The 21,338-nt window shown below is 35.2% G+C and overlaps 3 protein-coding genes across 3 annotated transcripts; all 3 read left to right on the top strand.

The window, feature by feature from the left end:
* The first annotated feature begins 637 nt into the window (after nt 1-637).
* Nucleotides 638-7,546, top strand: LOC141606527 (1-aminocyclopropane-1-carboxylate oxidase homolog 1-like). The gene is made up of 3 exons (XM_074425687.1): nt 638-1,233; nt 5,033-5,354; nt 7,061-7,546. The coding sequence occupies exons 1-3, from the start codon at nt 719-721 to the stop codon at nt 7,304-7,306; spliced, it is 1,083 nt and encodes a 360-aa protein (XP_074281788.1). The 5' UTR covers nt 638-718; the 3' UTR covers nt 7,307-7,546.
* A 5,074-nt stretch (nt 7,547-12,620) lies between these two features.
* On the top strand, nt 12,621-15,854 carry LOC141606525 (1-aminocyclopropane-1-carboxylate oxidase homolog 1-like). The gene is made up of 3 exons (XM_074425685.1): nt 12,621-13,419; nt 14,948-15,269; nt 15,520-15,854. The coding sequence occupies exons 1-3, from the start codon at nt 12,842-12,844 to the stop codon at nt 15,763-15,765; spliced, it is 1,146 nt and encodes a 381-aa protein (XP_074281786.1). The 5' UTR covers nt 12,621-12,841; the 3' UTR covers nt 15,766-15,854.
* A 1,637-nt stretch (nt 15,855-17,491) lies between these two features.
* LOC141606526 (1-aminocyclopropane-1-carboxylate oxidase homolog 1-like) lies at nt 17,492-20,728 on the top strand. Its single transcript, XM_074425686.1, has 3 exons — nt 17,492-18,120; nt 19,123-19,444; nt 20,198-20,728. Exons 1-3 carry the CDS (start codon nt 17,603-17,605, stop codon nt 20,441-20,443), a joined length of 1,086 nt encoding a protein of 361 aa, XP_074281787.1. The 5' UTR covers nt 17,492-17,602; the 3' UTR covers nt 20,444-20,728.
* Nucleotides 20,729-21,338: the final 610 nt, after the last annotated feature.

Genomic DNA, 21,338 nt, shown 5'->3' with positions numbered 1-21,338 from the left:
TTGACAACCTCCTCAGCCAATCAAAAAAAAAAATACAAGACATTTAACCAAAAAAAAAGGAAAATGAAAAAGGAAAAAATCAAACAACCAAAGCAGTAACGTAGTAACATTGTGTTCATGTACTGCCGACGGATTCGTACGACACGGGTTTAATGATTTTTAAATGAATCACGGAGACTCTCGGACATTGGACAACAACATTATTAAATATACTGTATACTCTTTCATGGTCATTCCTCGTCCCAACGCCGACAACCGTTTAAACAAACCCTAATTTAATTAATGTAAATCAATTCTTTAATTTGATACTTGTAGAATATAATTGATAAAATTAAGAATTAGAATTATTACTTGATCGATACGAGAATTAGCATCTATAATTGTGTAATTTGACGGATTTGACTATTTTGTGGATTTGATTAATTTTGTGAGAGAATGAGAGTTTTTTTTTTTTTTTCTATGCAAAGGGCATGCTATGGAAAAATAAAAATAAAAAAATTCATAAAAGAGTAAAACTCGTCCATGAATGAGCAACTACGTATATTATCTGCTTTGAGTCAAGCCTGCTAAGTTGTCTTATCGGACCTTTGAAAAGACCTTAGACTATTTTATTTGGTCAAACATCCAACAACTATGAACAAGACAAGTAAATGAATAAAAAGTCTTCTTAACATTTCTAATCTAAAGACTCACAAAAAAAAGTCTTCTTAAAAATCAAATGGATAACCAAACTAGCTATGATCGAACCAAGGATCTCAAAACTTTCGATGATCGAAAAACCGGAGTTAAAGGGCTACTAGATGAAGGAACAAAGGAAGTTCCAAGCATCTTTGTTCGACCCCTTGAAGATCGTTCTAAGGATTTAAGTAATAATCCCGAAAATATATCAATTCCAATCATAGACCTTACTCATGTCAACGAAGACAGTACTTCAAAAGCTGAAATCGTAAAGGAGATACTCTTGGCATCGGAAACATGGGGATTTTTCCAAGTAGTGAATCATGGGATTCCTATAGAAGTTTTGAATAATATGATTGAAGGTGCGAGGATGTTTCATGAACAAGACGACGAGGTTAAGAAACAGTTTTATAGTCGCGATATGTCTAAGGTTGTCACGTATAATACGAACCATGATTTCTATAAATCGAATGCTGTGAATTGGAGGGATTCTTTGTATATCATTGCTTTGTTTACTGGATCGTTTGATCCTCAGGATTTGCCTTCCGTTTGCAGGTTTGTCATACTTTATTTTACGTGATTAGTCTGATTTGACTTTTTTCGTTTCACTAAAAAAGTCAAAGTCCGACTTATTGATTGGAATGGAGGTAATAATAATTACAAGGCCATTACAACTTGAGAAAAACGATTGTACATCAGATGTACTAACATGCATCATATTTAATGACTTTTTGTAAATTTTTTTCGAGTACTATAGAATTTATAAATTATATTTTTATGATTTCAAAAATCAAATTTTTTTGAGTTTATATGTAATTTTTTTGAGTTATAATGTAACTTTTTAAGATTAAAGTTTAAGTAAATAAGCTCAAAATCTTTATAATAAAACTCAAAAATTTTAGATTATAACTCAAAAACTTTATCTTAATGCTCAAAAATTATACCATCTTGTGGACAACGCCCGCGGGATCTGCGTCCGCGGGATCCACATGCGGCATAATCGACTCGAGGTTCTTTCGAATCGAATTAAGACAAATTAGAATCGCCACCAAGTTTTGTGGGAACTTGGAACCGTTCAAGTCAACTTTACACCTTTCATCGAAAAGCATAAAGCCAATCGACTACGAGTGATTAAAGATAAAGACTTGTACCCTATATCACTCGATTTGAATGACTCTCGTAATCCAATGGTATTTAGACGGATCCACAAACCATAGATCTTGAGTAAGGGGTGAGGGTACGTGTTAGGAAGCCCATAAGGACACATAACCCCGCCCGTCAATAACGGCCTCTACTAAGTCAAGTGTCGGATTTCAAACAAGGTCGTAGCTACTACGATATATGATATGCAAACATCGTTTTAAAAACCCTAACATGTGAAGTTTCTATGTCGATTTAGATGCAACTAAACTAACTTTGTCAAAGTTGTAATTTAGCATGTGGGTTGATTGATCTAACAACATACAAAACAAAGCAAACAAGGCTTAAGGGGGAATGGGGGAGCCGTTGGGATATACCCTATTACAACCCAGGCATTTCATGCCGACACAACAAGGAATTAAAGATACAACTCGATCTGAATACAAATTCTATATGCGACACCATACACGACACCCTACATGGCCAATTCGGCCTAGGAAAACGTGCACAAGGGGTGGCCCACGGTTTACATAACTCACGGCCTTGGGTCACTCCTCGTAATGCGTGCTTTCGCTTAATCTCATCGAATTAGACATTAGGTCACGCACCAAAGCTTGCATTAGCATAAATCGGGCCACGTTGTTTTAAACAACATGCGATTTACTACGCTCTTACATGAATTGGAGCCCAACCATCTAACCAAACAAGACTAAGGTTTTTAGAAATCATTTGACTGACTAAAAAGAAAACTAATTACAAACGAATTACAAGAAACGACTCGATAAACAAAAGGTAATTACAAAATACGAAACAACGATGAACAAATGATATAAAGGAGAAGCAAGAAGGACAAAGACACGGCCACACCCACGGCCAAGCCACGGCCACCCTAGATCCTAGGTTAGGTTCATTAGGTTAGATAGATTTGCAAAGCGATATGAGATATACATTAGAAATCGATGATAAAAGAGGTTAGAAGGCTTCGCCTAAAACCAAGGGCTCTACACGGCCTAAAAGGGGTCGAATTAGGTCAAGTTCGCTAATTAAGTTAACTCGTCGAGTGTTAATAAGAAGGTGCTAATCACGCACTCTTATACTAGCGAGAAATTATGTGAAAAGAGAGATGCATTCAATTAGGTTATAGAATTGTTAACCGGTTTTAAAGCTCGCGTCGAAGCACCCTAACATGTCTAATTAGGTTATTTAATCGATCTAAAGTCGTCTAAATGAATCACATGTTAACAATCAGAGGTCGAACTAATATGCAACGGGTCCTAGGGCGGGTCGAATTGAGCGAAACAAACGAGGGGTCAAAAGCGAGGAACGAAGTTAGAATCGTTTTATTAATGCCTTACCTTGAACACGAGGATATGTAAACGAGCGAGGACAATCGCCACTGGCGAGTAAGACCTTTTAAACTCGAGTCAACGCGGGTGTTCAATGGTGGTACTTTAACTCATACTCAGACTAAACTAGTTTCATAGTTAGCGATATCAAACGATGCACAACGATAAACAATGTAAAAACGAACAATAAAAAAACAAACATAAAAAGAACGAAATAAAAGGGAGAAGAGGAGGATTTGATGCACCCTCAACTTACATGTATCATTGACACCGTCTTGGGTCGTAATCGATTGTAGATTTTATCTCGAGAGGCCGTCGACGAAGTAACAAAGCAACAACACGTTTTTTGGCAAATCTGGACAGCAACTTTCAAACTGCAATTTCTCACTCGTTTCACGGTGAAAATTAGATTTAAAAGATGTTTTGAAAACTAGAAAGAGAGTAGAACAAATATCTTAAAACAAACCACGCTCGTTCTGAATTATTGGGCACGAAAAACGAGCACAAACAGAACTGGACAGACAGGAAAAGCCGCGAAAACAGAGTGTATGACACTCTGTTTTTCGAGGGGATTCGTGTACTCTCAAGGTCAATTGGGCTCGTGAATATTTGTCTAAGATGTAGATGGATGTTATATGGTTAATTAGGAATAAGAAACTCGAGTTTTAATGGAGATTTGAAAGGGGAATGAATGGTATTTCGAGAGAGACACAAACTGTTTCTCAGTTTGGATGTCTCGGTTTTTTCGAGGGTTTTGAGAGGCAATTAGGGTTTGTTTGTGGAGATTAGTGCTGGTTAGTGACGGTAGTATGTATGGAGAACTTAGAGCCATGAATGTATGGCATAGGGGAGGTATTTATAGAGAGTTAAAGTAGGGTTTGATAGGGTTAAGAGACCTTGGACTCGGTTTGCATAGCTGCTGTCCATCAGCTATTTCGTGGGGTTTTTAGGGTTTGTATGAGGGGTTTTCTTGGTGGTTAAGCTAAGGTAATATGGGTAGGATACTATGGTATGGTTTAGGGTTAATGGGCACGGGTTTAAGTGGCGTTTGGAGCGGGTTTGGGGCTTGGCAATGCTGAACACGGGTAAGGGAACGGGTTGTTTGTGCGGGCTGTTTGGGGAGTGTTTAGGACGGGTTTGTGGAAGGGGTTAGGGCCTGGTTATGAGGGTGAGTGATGGGTTGGGTTATGGGTCAGGAGTTGGTTCGAGTTTGCTTCGAAAATCGTGCCCAAATCAAGTTGAAAACAAGCTCAAAATCGCGTATAAAACCATCGTAAAAAATCGAGTTCTTCAAATACGGTTTATAAACGATTTAAATTGATTTTTCAAATCAAGTAACCTAAGAATGATTTTTCAAATCAAATATCTATTTTATTTTCAATAAAATAAATTTAAGAAAATAAATTCAAATTAAAACAATAAAATAAATTCACTTTAAAAAAACATTAATTTAAATATCATTTAAATTAATAAAATACTTCATCGACGACGCCCATTCTACATCGTAAAACGAGCTCCAAATAATGACAATGACAACTAATGAATACATGTGTCCTATCATCATCGGGTGTTTGTCGGGTTCTCTATAAATTCCAATATCGACGGATACGGGTATCTACACATCTGATGTACTACATCAGATGTATAATCCACTTACTGAAATGTCAATTAGCTCGATTTGAGATTTTACTTCTCACAAAAAAAAAGTCAAAGTCGGACATGTTGATTGACATGAACAAGGATTAATAATAACGCGTTACTGGATATTATTGAATTATATTAAAATATATCTCGCATATATTAAACAAACTTATTAAATTCATTTGAATGAAAATACTTGACGAATATTTTGTTACTCTGTTAATTAGGGAAGCGATATTGGAATACCTCAAGCATATCGTAAAACTAGGAGACTTCATACTAGAGTTAATATCACTAGCTCTCGGACTAGAACAAGACTATCTTTCGAAAATACGAAGTAGCCAAGCATGGAGCTATGCATGCCATTATTACCCGGCATGTCCTGAGCCGGAGTTAACCTTAGGAACAAGCAAACACACCGATTCCTCATTCATCACCCTACTTCTTCAAGATCACATTGGTGGCCTCCAAGTTCTTCATGATAATCAATGGGTTAATGTCACGCCTTGTCCTGATGCCATAATTGTTAACATCGGTGACTTACTCCAGGTTTTGTTACATTCTATTTTAGTTTATTCGCAAATTTTAGTGAAAATTACAAACTACCACCTAGTGTTTATCGTATTTTGCAAATTACCACCTAGTATTTCGTTTATTACAAATAACCACCTACTTTGCACCGTATATATCCAAAGTCCCACCGTATTTAATTCCCGATTATCATTTAACTTAATTCCCGACTCATTAAGTTACTACACCATAATAAACTATAGAAAGACCAAAATAGCCTTATTTCAACTTGCTCAAAACACATCCTACCACTAAAAATAAACGATCAACAAGTTCATCACCAACCCCCTAATAATTATTCATCATCATTCATCACCATCAAATTTCCCAGTAAAAAAAAATCCTTAAATTACCAAAAATTTATTACTCCACCATCACCACCAACAACGGTGCTCCATCCTTGTTAACCCCTAAACAACTCCGAACAGCAGCCTCGACCACCATGGTCGACCATTGAGCCTCTTCCATTGAACCACCGGCACATAAAAAACCCAGGTCGATAACCAACTCGTCGAACCCCAAACCACCCGGTACAACAGCAGCAGCAATTCGGAGGCTACCAAGTCAAGCACCACACCGAATCCCGGGCCGAATCAAGTTAAATCTGGGGTCGTTTTGGTGGTGGTCAGGTGGATTAGAGGGGGAGAGGGGGGGGTGGAGTTGTATTTTGTGGAATGTTTATAGCAATTCAACACATAAATTACATAAAAATTCATTGTTGAGATTGTGTAAGATGGATCTAAATGATTGTTGCTTCCCTTGAAACATGAGTTTTGATTATTGGATTTTTATTCTTAACATAAAATTGATTTTGATTGTAAATTGGGTTTATGTTTGATTTTGTTTGTCTTTAATTAGATGGTAATGAGTCTTTAAAGTTAGTAAAAATAGGGGTATTTTGGTCATTTTATAGTTTATTCACTTAATGAGTCGGGAATTAAGTTAAATGATAATCGGGAATAAAATACGGTGGGACTTTGGATATATACGGTGCAAAGTAGGTGGTTGTTTGTAATAAACGAAATACTAGGTGGTAGTTTACAAAATACGATAAATACTAGGTGGTAATTTGTAATTTTCACCAAATTTTATTATAAAACTGTCGTATGGTACGCCCGTTTCAAAAGTGATCATGGGTTTCAAATCCCATGAAGGCCCATTGAAAATGCCAATTTCATTAAGTGTGCATAAATAAATAAAGGGTTTTTCTAACATGTGCCCTTAGGGCACATGATAAGAAGTTAAGTAGGGAAAGATTTTCAACATTATATGACTAATTATGGTAAATATAACCAAGTGGTGTTAATCCAGTGGTAGCCGGGTTAAACCTTGAAGTTTGCAGAAATGCAGGAGTTGAGAGGTCCCGGGTTCGACTACCAGGGCGATGATCACTTGGCCACTACAGCCCCCGAAGGGGGTGGCTTACATGGTCCATGTAGTGTTGCGGGAATGCATGGGTCCGGGGACTCAACCCCCTCGTCATCAAACAAAAAAAAAAAAAATTAAATTATGGTAAATATGAGTTTCAACTCTAATTTGACATGATATATTCTCAACAAACCTTCCCTACTTAACTTCTTGAATGACAAATCTTTCCTAAGGGCACATGCTAGAAAAACCCTTTATTTACATACTAATATTTATGTAAAACGGATTTACATGAGAATAACCGCTATTTTGTACAGATGATCTCGAATGACAAGCTTAAAAGTGTGAGCCACAGAGTGATAGCCCAAACTATTGGGCCAAGGGTGTCCATTCCGTTATTTCTCAAAGGCTTGTTCTCATCTCCAGAAAAATACGGGCCGATTACCGAACTACTATCCGAAGAAAATCAGCCCATTTACAAGAACTTTACCCTTGAAGAGTTCTACACATATTTCTTCTCTAGGCCTGTTGATCAATCTGGCCTTGATTATTTCAAGCTCTAAGATTACTCCGACCGTCGAATTACAAAATTTCCGGTAATACAAGTCTAAGCGGAAATACATTAATTTCTTATAATATCATCGTTGTATATGACGATTTAGTTAATTTTCGACTTCTCACTGGTCTGGGTGTACGACGACGTAATAGACCCAGTGTATAATTATAATTTATAGAATCTACGCTAATTTCATAGATACGAGACAATTATCTATATGATCGTTTATATAATTTTAGTGTGTTTTTTATGCGTGTAATTTTTAGTTCTAGTAATCGACTTATTTTACTACTGCCAAAAAAAAAACATATCTTCATGTGAAATTAATATTTTACTGCCTCATATTCACAATAAACCTCCCATTTCATTTTGTCACAAAAATTAAGGAAACACACTACCCATCATATAATTAAATTTGGACCATACAAATACACTACCCACCATACAATTAAATTTGGACCACACAAACACTTACCAAAAAAGGAAATATGGAAGTTATTGTGAATAGACGGAAAAGGAAATAAGGAAGTTTATTGTGAATAGAAGGGAGTATATCCTAAAATATTAACACCACAAATTAACACACGGTTGTCTAAAAAAAGACGACAAATTAACACACATCAGAAAAGTTCAAAATCTTTGAGTAGTTGCAGAGTCTTTATCAAAATCTTAAACTTGGCAAGCGGACAGCCATAAAAAATTATTTAACTCAGTGTCCGAACAGATGACGACAATCGTAACACGGGGATATTGGAAGATGATACACATACACGAGGTGTATGGTTTTTCCATACACAACCAATTACGTGATGACACGTGGCAAACTAGAGTTAATCTTCATTAGTTAGTTTAAGGCTAGGTTAGTAATTTAACATTTGTAGTTAAATTGTTAACTACATCTAGTTAACTATATTTATGGAATTTTTTTATTTTTTTATTTTATACATTAGATTTATTATTAAATCAAACCTCAAAAAATGTCTTTGATGAGGATCGATCCCATAACCTCTTGGTTTGAATACCTTACTATTACCACTATGACACATTCATCTTGTTGTAAATTTTGCATATCTTTTGATATGTATCTTTGTTAAGACTTGAGTTAAAACAATATGTACATATAATCATTATTAATTGTACTTCTAACTTATATTCAATGTACCTTCAGTATTAGATCAATGTACATACTAGGTTAGTTAAATGTACTTGATAAAAATTAAACTAAAATTTTATATACCTATCGTATTTATTATTTGTAATTATAATTTATATAATTAATATAAAATTTACATTCATTATAGGTCATATTATTATAACGAAAAATATTTAGTAAATTGAGGCAAAATTTTTTTATTATTATAATATTAAAAATTATCAGGAATTATTACGAAAAATTATTATAACGCTGTAGATGTCATGTGTAAATATATTATTAAATTGTACGTCGAATGTATTTCGCCTTAATTTCCGTCTTATAACTCATTAAGTGCATCTTAGATATATAAGGAATACATATATAAATTTAGGATCCGGTGAGAACCATACACTACAAAAGTAACGCGGGAAACTGACGGATTTTCCATACCGTCAGATAATTCAGGAAACTGACGGAATACTAAGGGATATTCCGTCGGTAAAAAATACTGACGGATATTCTGTCAGAATCCGTCACAGGTTACTGGCGCGTTGAAAAAAGCAATGGCGCCATCACAGCCTGACGGGTTTATGACGTTATCCGTCAGCTATACAATATTACTGACGGAAATCCCGTCAGATGTCCCCTCCCCAGAACCAGGGAAAACTCCATTATTGATAGAAAAGTCCTGACGGAAAAACCGTCAGGAAAGTCAATATTTTGTTGACTTTCCTGACGGAAATTCCGTCAGGAACTTTTAAAACACGGGTTCCTGAGGGGTTTTCCGTCAGGAGTTTCTTTTGCCAGAATTGGCCAAAAGCCAATAATTGAGAGGAAACTTTATTTTTAAAATAACGACATATTTGGATTCGACGTACAATTTAATGTCTATATAATATATTTCTTGGTAAAAAATTATAAGTTAGACAGAAATTGAGGCGAAATACATTTGACTAATTTTCATGCACCTAATAAACATTTTCATGTATGTAACACTTTTCATGAACCTATTACTCGTTTTCATGCATCTACAGCCTGTTTTAGTGTGTCATTGTATTTTTGTACACTAAGTATATATATTTTTAATATATTAAATAAATTAAGTTTAATTACATCCAATATTATACTTGAATGAACTAAATTAATGATAATGAAATGGGTTATGAAAACTATAAAGAGATAAATAAAATAAAAATTCTCGACAGATACAATATTTCAAAATACATTAGATTTGTACTTTAGTTAGTGAATAATAATAATCGCTCTTAAATAATATATTAGTATAATATTTTATATTTATTTAAATATATAACTCTAGTAAATTCATATAATAAACTAATATAAAATTTGATTTGATAAAATTAAGTAAGAGAAAGATTTAACAAATATTTGATATATTTATTGAAATTAGAGCTGTTCATGGACGGGACCCGTCCGACCCGCTAACAAAGAGGGTTTGGACAACATATTTTCCAAATGGCCGGCCCACGAACCCGCTCAAAACCTGTTAACATGTCTGTGGGCCAAAAAATCATACTAGCCCGGTTCACGTCCGACCTGAGTCCGCATTTTACTACCTTTAATTTAAATATATAAGTCTGATAAAATTGTGTAAGTAGCAAAAGTGACTCTATTAATAGTTAAAAAAATTGTAGCAACATTTGATGTAATAAATATGATAGTATTCACCAATTTGAGTGGTAAAAGTGACAATAATAGGAGACAGAGTAGTGAAAGTCATAGTAGCAAGAATGAGAATAGTGAAATTAACAGTATTAAATGCGAGAGTAGTGAAAATAAATAAATAAATATAGCGGGAGTAGTGAAAATAACAGTAGTGACAACAAATGTTATAAAAGTAACAATATGAACAACGAAGAAAGTTAGCTAACAATTCAGTTTAAGAAAAATATTTTATTTATTTAAATATATAAGTTTGATAAAATTAACGGGAATAGTGAATTTAACTATAAAAATAGTGGGAATAGTCAAAGAAACAACAGTAATCAAAGGAGTAGTGAACGTAATAGTATTAACAGGGGTATGTCGTGGACGTAATAATATCAACGACGGAAGAATAAGTGATCGTGTTTTATATAATTTGTTGATAAATTTTAATCTCATCATAATTTCAAGATATATCATCGAACAATATATTATAAATCGTAAATGTTTGTGTTAAAAAATACGAACGCAATTATATTTTATAAAAAAATAAAATTTAAATGATAAATAGAGGTAGCCCGGTGGGGCCGACACCAAACTTAGTTAAATGTAAACTAACGGTACAAATGATAATTATCATAAGTAAATAAAATATTTTGTTCAATTTTTTTCAAGTATACTTAACTCAGTAAATACATTACATTAAATATAAGCGAGAAGTATATATTTAATAATTATTATAAGTAAATATTATTTTAACTCGGCTTTTAACATACAAATAACAAAAGAGATACAAATTTAGCAAAAGAGATGGATTTGTCACAATGGTAATAGCAAGTGTATATGCCTCAAGAGGTCATGGGTTCGAGCCTTACCAACAACATTTTTTTATCTATATAGTTAATCAGAGTAATTTAAGAAGTTAACCACACATCTAAAATTACTAACTTAACCCTACACTAACTAATTGATGTTAACTCTAATTTGTCACGTGTCGCGATGTCATTGGTCGTGTATGGCTTTTTCCATACACCTCGTGTATGTGTAGCCTTTTTGGGGGATATTAGAACGATATTGTTAACTTTGAGGTACGAGTACACGACCCGCTTGTAAATAGGCACGTTTCCTGAATGGTCAATACTCCTCCATACTACTGTGTACTAGCTAATACTCCGTAGACACAAAAATTTGCTCCAATTTGCCTATCTGGGACCAACAATAATTCATTTTATTTGAAAACTAATTAATGAATATAATAATATCATAATCATATGCTAAGATCCATAAAAAAAATACGGAAATTTCCCATGGTACCCCTTAATTTTGTCAGATTTTCCATGGTATTGCTGCTTTTAAAAATCTGTCTATGGTATCCTTGAGATTCCGTTTTTGTGCCCAAGGTACCCCTTAACGTAACGGTCATTAAATGGGCGCTAAATTTTGATGATGTGGCAATAAATTAGTAATTAAAAATTACGGAACTTTTCCATGATACCCCTTAATTTTGTGAGATTTCCCATTGTACCCCTGCTTTCTATTTTTGTTTCATATTTATTAATAATTTTTAATTACTAATGCATTGCTACATCATCAAAACTTAACGTCCATTTAACGGCCGTTGCATTAGAGGTACCATGGGCACAAAAATGGAACCTTAAGGATAGCATATGCATATTCTTAATAGGAGGTGTACCATGAAAAATCTGACAAAATTAAAGAAATAACCATGGAAAATTTCCGAAAAAAAATATTGCACACACTCAAATGAGTAATCAAACTAGCTATGATCGAACCAATGGTACATCCTCGTTTGACCACTCGAAGATCGTTCAAAAGATTTTAAGTATTTGTCTCGAAACATAACAATTCCGATCATATACCTTACTCATCTCAGCGAAGGTGGCAATAAAGCCGAAATCGTTCGAAAGACTTGGGCATTCTGTTATTGCCTTCTCTAAGAGTATTATATATTAGCCTGTTTTAAGTTTTAAGGCCGCGGCTACAACTATTTTGAACAAGAATCTGTGTTTCATAAAAACGTGACAAATCTCTTACAATTATGTGGGACTTGGAGTTCTACACACCATAATTCTTTCCGACCACACATATAACACATCCACCCCACCACAATAAGGCCAAGTTTGAAGTTTGTATGATTTTTTTCGGTTTTCGTTCCAAAAGGCCTTATACTAATACTCCCTCCATTCAACTCCACTTTGCAACTTTGGTTTTTACACAGATATTAAGAAGCGGATTAAAAAGGTATTAAAAGTACATGGGGAAAGATAAAGAAGAGGTTAAAATAAAATATTAAAAAAACATAAAGGTGGGGTTTTATGGTGGGTTAGTGTGGGGTTTGGGTGGCATTTTTTGTAAATAAAGATTTTTAATAAGGATAGAATTGTCATTTTTTTAGCCAAATAAGGAAATCTGTAAAGTGGAGTTAAATGGACGGAAATGGAATACATGTAAAGTGGAGTTGAATGGAGGGAGTATATGAGTACGTAGTTGCGTGACACTTGATTAAAAACAAGACAAATTTTTTAAAATTTCGACGTAGGATTTAAGTTCAGTGGCGGAGCCATGATTTGAGCTTAGGAAGGCGAATGAGTAATAATAATATAAGGTGCACTCGAAAAAAATTCGGAAAATTTGACTACAAACTTCGAAAATCTCAACCGACGATGGCCCCCTACCTCCACCACTGTCTAAGTTGTTACATATATGAAGAACTAGTATTTAATGTTCAACTTCATTCCCATTACCAAACCAAAACAAAAACTTGTAAACATTAAAATGAGTAACCAAACTAGCTATGATCGAACCAAGGATCTCAAAGCTTTCGACGAGCGAAAAAACGGTGTTAAAGGGCTACTAGATGAAACAAAAACAGGGGAAATTCATGTTCCAAACATCTTCGTTCGACCACTCGAAGATCGTTTAAAAGATTTAACTACTTGTCATGAAAACATAACAATTCCGATCATAGACCTTACTCATTTCAACCAAGACGGTTATTCAAAACCCGAAATCGTGAAGGAAATGCTCTCGGCATCCGAAACATGGGGATTTTTCCAAGTAGTGAATCATGGGATTCCTATGGAAGTTTTGGATAATATGATCGAAGGTACGAGGATGTTTCATGAACAAGACAACGAGGTTAAGAAACAGTTTTATAGTCGTGATAGTTCTAAGGTTGTCACGTATAATACAAACTATGATTTATATAAATCAAAAGTTGCAAATTGGAGGGATTCTTTGTCTGTCAGTACTTTGAAGACTGGGTCGTTTGATCCTCAGGAATTGCCTTCCATTTGCAGGTTTGTCCTCGATTTAACTCAATCAAAAGTTTAAGCGGATGCTTTCAAAAAAAAAAAAAAAAATTAAGCTGATAGTTAAGGTTATTTACGGTTTTATATTGTTGGGCTTGATTAGTGGATAACTAGTGTAGATCTCGCACAATTGCTGTTTATATAGAGGTTTTGTTTTGTCATATATTTCATTGTATTTTAATATGTGAAAAAATGAACTATATATATGAAATAATCAAGAGTTTTTTTTTCTTTAACATAAAACTAATATGAGAAAAAAAATCAAGCTCCCACGATTTGAACTTAGGGGACGTCAGGGTCATCAGGCGTTGATAACTCGGCGTTAATCTTAAAGTGATGGCTAAAATCTAACGCTGGGTTATCGCAGTCATAATAATTACTGTACTCATTTACCCCAATATTTCAACGAGTTGTACTTGTGGCTTAGAAAGAATATGGATTCCCAACAATCTTATCCATTTGTTAAAACACAAATTCTTGTTTGTGACGGCACATATCCGTCACTCCTGAGTGACGGATACCATTTTACCTCACAAAGTACCCACTTTTTCTCTCTCTGCAACACTATTCATGTGGTCCCCTTTCTCCACTAACCCATTTTGTTACCATTTTAACTCACAAAATATCCGCCACAAATGGTAACCCGTCACAAGGGAGACCAATTGTTGTTAAAATTAGCTTGTCGACAAATCGCCCCTTTTATTAAAATAACCGGAACAAAATGTAGTTTGAGACCGCAATTCAAGAAATATGGAGATAAATGTAGCTGACCAATTTCCCATATTTCTTAACTCAAATAAAAAAAAATCTCATATTTCATTATTTTTCCAAAATTATCATATTTTAATGAATATGATGACTTCACTACTTTATCTTGTTTACCATACTCCTTTTCCATTATTTGTTATTGGTTGTTGACGTTTTTAAAATAAAGTTTAGGTGGACCAACCGCGAATCATTTTAGGATATAATGTTGTGATGTTGACAAGAGGTGGTAATCGGTTAGTAGGGTTGGGTTAAGTCGGGTCATATCAAGCCAGTCTACCTTTTTGGGTTCGTTTTGGGTAGTTATCGGGTCGTGTCATTTAAGGTCAAAAGATGTGTCTGGTCGGGTTGAGTGGGTCTTTATCGGCTCCGGTTAATTTATCGCATTACTTCAATTTTTGGCCACTAAATTTAGTTTTTAACAATTATTTGATTTAATTACCTCATTATTAGGTCAAACGTATCAATTTATACACAAAATTACTTTCATTTTGATCAATATTGAGCTCAATAATTGTCTGGTTATCAATTTAACCGAGTCATATCACGTCCGTCAATATGAGGTTGAGCCTGGTTCGGGTTCGGGTTCGGGTTCAGGTCACAGGTCATCATCTAGTCGGGTCGATTTTGGGTTGAAATATACTCATGATCTATTGGGTTGAGTTTGCTCGGGTTCGGGCCAGGTCAAGCTTGTCAGCTCTAGATGTTGTAATGTTATAATGAATATTTTCTTATTTACCTTGTTGATTAGGGAAGCAATATTGGAATTCCTCAAGCATATCATAAAGCTAGGAGACCTCATACTAGAGTTACTATCACTAGCTCTTGGACTACAACCAACCCATCTTGGCAAACTAATAACTAGTCAAGCATGGACCTTTTTATGCCACTATTACCCTTCATGTCCTGAGCCGGAGTTAACCTTAGGAAATAGCAAACATACTGATGCCTCATTCATCACTTTACTTCTCCAAGATCACATTGGTGGCCTCCAAGTTCTTCATGACAATCAATGGGTTAATGTTACGCCTCGTCCCGGTGCCTTGATTGTTAACGTCGGTGACTTACTCCAGGTTTTGTTTCTCCTAATCAACTTATATTATTGTATATAACTGTTTTATAGTAACTGCGGTTTTGTGTAAATTTGTGTGTCTACCATCGTTAACAATGGTTAGGTCAAAGACTCGAATATCTTGACTCACGATCGGAACTCAAAATGACCTGTTATTTTACGGTTGAAATCTACCACGATAGGGTCAAAGATAAATTAAGAAAGTTATTATCATCAATGTATTTTAATACAAAATGTTAAATTTGTGACAGATAATCTCTAATGACAAGTTTAAAAGTGTGAGCCACAGAGTTATAGCCCAAACTATTGGGCCAAGGATTTCCATTGCTTTATTTCTAAGAGGCTTGTTCACATCTACCAAAAAATATGGGCCAATTAAGGAACTATTATCCGAAGAAAATCAGCAAATTTACAAGGACTTCACCATTGAAGAGTTCTTCAATTCTTTCTTCTCTAGGCCTGGTTATCAATCTGGCCGTGATTATTTCAAGTTGTGAAGTAAATTGTTTTATAAATGTTTTTTGGTTTATTTCTAAGGACATCATGATATGGCACTTTACTAATGATTTTACAATGTTTAATAGCACAATTGTTTACTTGCTCATAATACCATGAAAGTGTAGCATGAGTCGAAAATACAGATGTGAGACGATGAATTGTACTCTATTACATAATAGTCGACAAACCACGTATAACAGGTCATGCAAATTTCTATCACTAGACTTACTTTACCTAGCAGACAATTAAAACAAAATTAAGATAAGATTCGTATTTCCTCCGTTTCGATTAATAGTTATCCATGCATTTTGGCACAAAAACCAATAAAAAAAAGGAAAGAAAGTGATTTTTGGATCACACAAAATGACAAAATCTACTATCTCACTTGCCTAGGAGATGAACTACAATAACTTAGCCAGAATAAAAATAGATTACTACTGTTTGTAATAGGAAATAAATATAATTGTTTTGACCCCAACCATCACCTTAAAGTTTTGGTTGAAATGATTCATCTATTATGATATCAGAGCCAGGGTTACCAAAGGTCACGGGTTCAAATCCTGGCAACCCCAATGACTCACGAAGTGAAATTTTAGCACATGGTTTGCGGGAGCCTGTGCACACCACTTTTCAAGCCCAATAGGCATTCAAGTGAAGGTCGTAATTGAAAAATAAATATAATTGTTGAACCTCAACCATCACCTTAAATTTTTAATTGAGATATTTAGAGGTATCATATATAAATTCATCATCTGATTTTACCATTCAATTCTGAAGACTTGAAGAGTCAAAGAGTTGAACATATAAGTTGTGGCTATTCTTCAAAATGTTTTACGTGGACACTACATGTCCAAATCTACAAATTTTTCAACATCTTAGACTTATCAATCTAGGAGCCGATTTACGACTTCCATATTTAACTCTTGAGATCGCGACCGCCACGGCCGCTAGTTCGCTTTATTAGTATGATATTGTTGTTCAGAATAGACCTCACATAACTGACCCAACTTGAACAGCTCAATCGATACTTACAATTGTACAGTGGTGTGGCCCAGCCCGGTCCAGTCCAGCACGCTGCACTGGGTCACGAAAATCCAACCCGTTCAGCCCATAGCACAGCCCGACACGACCCAACTTCCCCCCTCGGGCCGGGCTAGTGCTTACATTTCTTTGGAGAGGCCCGATGTGGCCCACAAGGAAGAAGCTGGCCCGGCCTAGCTTGATCTCATCTTCGGGCCGTGCCTGGGTGCAATCTCTCAGCCCGACCCACTAAACAAGCTTACTCATATCCGAAGTAAGGAACCGAACTTGACCAAAACCCGAGTTAATTAAGCCGATCTTATATGAACCGACCTGAATTCTTCCTAACCTGAACCCAACTCGATTGACCCTTTTATCAGGTCAAGTTCCGAGTCGAGTTTGTATGGTTTAGTTATTAGACAATAGACATTGTACGAAAAATCTTCATACAAATATATACGAAGTAATACTCTTCCAACTTTGACTATTCGGTGCACGTATTTAAAAGTCTTAACCTGCACCAGTGGTGGAGCTAGGGGGGGCTAGCAGAGGCGGTCGCCCCTCCCCCCTGGCGGATGAAATTTTCGATGTTTTTAGTTAAATTTCCGATTTTATTCGAATGTACCTTATGAAATTAGTCGTTCGCCCCTCCTAAAATTTTTCGCCCCCCTAAGTTCAAATCCTGGCTCCGCCACTGACCTGCACCACTCTATATAATCAAAGAACTATATTCAATATTCAATTCCTTAATACAATTATCATTACAAATCTAAACAAAACAAAACATAACAAAAAATTAAACTTTTGAACATTAAAATGAGTAACCAAACTAGCTATGATCGAGCCAACGAGCTTAAGGCTTTCGACGAGCGAAAAACCGGTGTTAAAGGGCTACTAGATGAAACAAAAGAGGAAACTCATATTCCCAACATGTTTGTTCGACCAGTCGAAGATCGTTCAAAAGATTTCCCTACTTGTCCCGACAACATAACAATTCCGGTCATAGACCTTGCTCATGTCAACGACGACAATAAAGCCGAAATTGTGAAGGAGATGCTCTCGGCATCATCAACATGGGGATTTTTCCAAGTAGTGAATCATGGGATTCCTATGGAAGTTTTGGATAATATGATTCAAGGTACGAGATTGTTTCATGAACAAGATGATGAAGTTAAGAAACAATATTATAATCGTGATAATTCTAAGGCTGTTTCTTATAATACAAATTATGATTTGTATAAATCAAAAGCTGCTAATTGGAGGGATACTTTGTCTCTTAGTACTTTTTTATCTCTTGGGTCGCTTGAGCCTCAGGAGTTGCCTTCCATTTGCAGGTTTGTCCTTCATCTAATAATATTTGGATTTTAAATGTCTGACGACTTAATCAAAAGTTTAAGCTGATAGTTGACGACTTGTTACACCCATATTATAATTTGAAATTCCGAAATTGAACTTAATTTAGGACATTAGTGGTAAGTTTTATAATCTAAATTAACATGTTTTAATTTAATAATGAACATGTATAAACTGAATGCGGAAGCGATAGAAGAGATCGATTACTTACCTCCAGTCATTACTTGAAATAATTGATCCGTTTTAATGAATACCCAGATTTCTAAATCCCCAAATCTGACTTGATATCTAAACCCTAAGCCTCACAATTTAGATGGTTTATTTTCTTAATGAGATAGACATGTTGAACATTAATCAGAATAAATATGTTCCCTCAACTGAACCGTTTACTAAATCGTGAGTGGTATGTTACGGGAGATAATAGTGGGAACGCAATTCTAGGGAAATCTCACCATAGGATGAACTGACTTAATTTCCATAAAATAACTTAATTAAATATTATTATAAGAGTAAATTATCTTATTATAATAGTTATTTATTTTATGAAATATCTTACATTTAACATTATCAAGCTTTGAGAAGACAAACTCAATTTAAAACTTAAACCGATGGCTAAGACCCGATCAATAATTCAACAATATAATTTTTTTTTTTTTTAAAATGTTAGACGTAGCCAATTGTCATCACCCCAATATTTCAATAATGAGTGGTGCTTGTGGTATCCAAAGAATTTGAGTTCCCAACAATCTTATCTAGTTGTTGAAACTAGCTTGTCCATATCCTACCTAATTCATTAAATCCGGCCTATAAAATAAGAGAAATGGTAACATATTTTGATAATATTCAAATCCTGGTTCAAAAGGTATGAAAAATATAAATGAATATAATGACACATATGTCAGTCGATCACAAATCATTCTGAAATTAAAACTCTGATTTTGCCTAATAAATTTTAATGAATTATGTTCTTATGTTTTTAACAGGGAAACAATATTAGAATACCTCAACCATACTCTAAAGCTAGGAGACCTCATACTCGAGTTATTATCAATTGGTCTTGGACTAAAACCAAACCATCTTTCTAACCTAAGAGATAGCCAAGCATGGACCTTTGTATGCCACTATTACCCGGCATGTCCCGAGCCGGAGTTAACCTTAGGAACAAGCAAACACACTGATTCCTCATTCATCACCCTACTTCTTCAAGATCACATTGGTGGCCTCCAAGTTCTTCATGACAATCAATGGGTTAATGTTAAGCCTCGTCCCGGTGCCTTGATTATTAACATCGGTGACATGCTCCAGGTTTTGTTACACTCCACTCCCTCTAAAACCTTATATTCTTGTATAACAGATTTAGAATAACATTTTGTGAAATAACTGGTGTGTTCACAATCAACAACAGTGAGTAATGCTCTTGTTAAAGACTTATAGGTGCTCTCAAAAGAGGTTTTGGTTGGCCTAAAAACAATGGTGGGGCAAGGGGGCTAGCAGCCTAGTAGGGATACTCGCCCCACCGGATATGAAAAATTTCCAAGTTTTTAGTTAAAACTTCGAAAAATTTCCAAATTTCTCTTAATACCATCACTCGTTCGTCCTGTCTAAGTATAAATTCGGCTACACTTTTGCCTAGGGCTGCACATAAAGTAGACCTGACCGGTAAATCGGACCGACCCAGACCGGCCTGGATCGAATACAATCCGGTCCGGTCTCCGGGTCCATATAAATATTGTGACCGGTCTCGGGTCCGGTCCAAGAAAAAAAATCACCTTAAATTACTTTTAAAAATCGAACGGTCCGGTCCAAACCCGATAAAACCGGACGTAGGGGTTTCAGTCCGGTCCGGTTCCCACCTAATTGGTCCGGCTTCCTAGTTTGGGATATGGCGTTGTCCAGTCCACGGGTCATTGCGGTCTGGTCCAGTCCGGTCCGATTCTAGACCAGTAAACACCCCTACTTCTGCCTAGTTTGTTTAATTCTCATAGGCAGAAATTGAACGCTAGTGTCACTAATACTATAACTAATGATTGTTAATGCATAATGTTCGATTTGTGACAGATAATCTCGAATGACATGCTTAAAAGTGTGAACCACAGAGTGATAGCCCAAACTGTTGGGCCGAGAGTGTCCATTGCATTATTTTTAAGAAGTTTGTTCAAATCTCCAAAAAAGTATGGGCCCATTAAGGAACTATTATCTGAAGAAAATCAGCCCATTTACAAGGACTTCACCACTGAAGAGTTCTTCACATATTTCTTCTCTAGGCCTGTTGATCAATCTGGCCTTGATTACTTCAAGTTGTGAACCGAATTGTCTTATACTCCGGTTTCAGTATCACCTTCTTACAAATAAAATGTAGGATATAATAAAGTTATGGATTTTACCTACTCGTATGTAAAAGAGTAGTAATAAGGTTAGGCATCATCCCATGAGTTGGGATACTCTGTCCCATATACGGTCCTAACATTGTTCTTTCAGTTATAAAATAATTTTTACAACTTAATACTTTCTATTGATGACAAATATGCTCGTCATCATTATAATGTACTTTGTATTAGACTATTAAAATAAAATCGAAAGTGAAATAAATATTCATGTTTGTGTTTGATTTTTTTTTTTCTTTTATGCCTATTCTATGCAACACTTGTACAAAATAACACTTGCATTTGTTTTTTGAGCAATGTCATGGACATTATCTTTCGAATCTTCTTTTCTCAAAAACCGATAGAAATAATACTCCGTATATGGTAATCACTTGCATTTATCGTCCATGTAAGCATAATACAAGGTACTCGTAATTTATTTGTCAGTAAAAGGAGAAGATTGAACATTGATCTTCCTTTTTACACTGCAAACTTCATCTAGTTAGAGTAACTCAATTTCTTTATTATTTAATTTGACTTAGTCAAAATATACGTAATAATCTGCAATCCACAAGCAACATCAACATTTACCAACCCACTAACAAGTAACAACCCAAAGCGTGACTACGTGAGGCAACAAAAACACTAAAGTTGGTGTCCACATTATAGTTGGTATAATGATGCGTGTGAGTGTGTGACTGTTGGTTGGCTACCTACATAGTCAACATAGAGTAACTCACAAAACATCTACAATGTACTCAAATCGATATTACTTTTACGCAGATGTTAGTTAGTTTAGCTGATAAAATAATGAATAACATAGTGATAAAGTTAGG

The sequence above is a fragment of the Silene latifolia genome, chromosome 10, assembly GCF_048544455.1.
Source record: "Silene latifolia isolate original U9 population chromosome 10, ASM4854445v1, whole genome shotgun sequence".
Classification (NCBI taxonomy): Eukaryota; Viridiplantae; Streptophyta; class Magnoliopsida; order Caryophyllales; family Caryophyllaceae; genus Silene; species Silene latifolia.
The sequence above is the reverse complement of the archived record's forward strand: the minus strand, read 5'-3'. Positions and strand labels throughout refer to the sequence as shown.

Excerpts from the sequence above, each read along its gene's own strand:
- LOC141606527 (XM_074425687.1), top strand. The coding sequence starts at position 719 with ATGGATAACCAAACTAGCTATGATCGAACCAAGGATCTCAAAACTTTC. Across the intron at positions 1,234-5,032 it reads GATTTGCCTTCCGTTTGCAG|GGAAGCGATATTGGAATACC; the intron begins GTTTGTCATACT and ends TCTGTTAATTAG. Across the intron at positions 5,355-7,060 it reads ACATCGGTGACTTACTCCAG|ATGATCTCGAATGACAAGCT; the intron begins GTTTTGTTACAT and ends TATTTTGTACAG.
- LOC141606525 (XM_074425685.1), top strand. The coding sequence starts at position 12,842 with ATGTTCAACTTCATTCCCATTACCAAACCAAAACAAAAACTTGTAAAC. Across the intron at positions 13,420-14,947 it reads GAATTGCCTTCCATTTGCAG|GGAAGCAATATTGGAATTCC; the intron begins GTTTGTCCTCGA and ends CTTGTTGATTAG. Across the intron at positions 15,270-15,519 it reads ACGTCGGTGACTTACTCCAG|ATAATCTCTAATGACAAGTT; the intron begins GTTTTGTTTCTC and ends AATTTGTGACAG.
- LOC141606526 (XM_074425686.1), top strand. The coding sequence starts at position 17,603 with ATGAGTAACCAAACTAGCTATGATCGAGCCAACGAGCTTAAGGCTTTC. Across the intron at positions 18,121-19,122 it reads GAGTTGCCTTCCATTTGCAG|GGAAACAATATTAGAATACC; the intron begins GTTTGTCCTTCA and ends TGTTTTTAACAG. Across the intron at positions 19,445-20,197 it reads ACATCGGTGACATGCTCCAG|ATAATCTCGAATGACATGCT; the intron begins GTTTTGTTACAC and ends GATTTGTGACAG.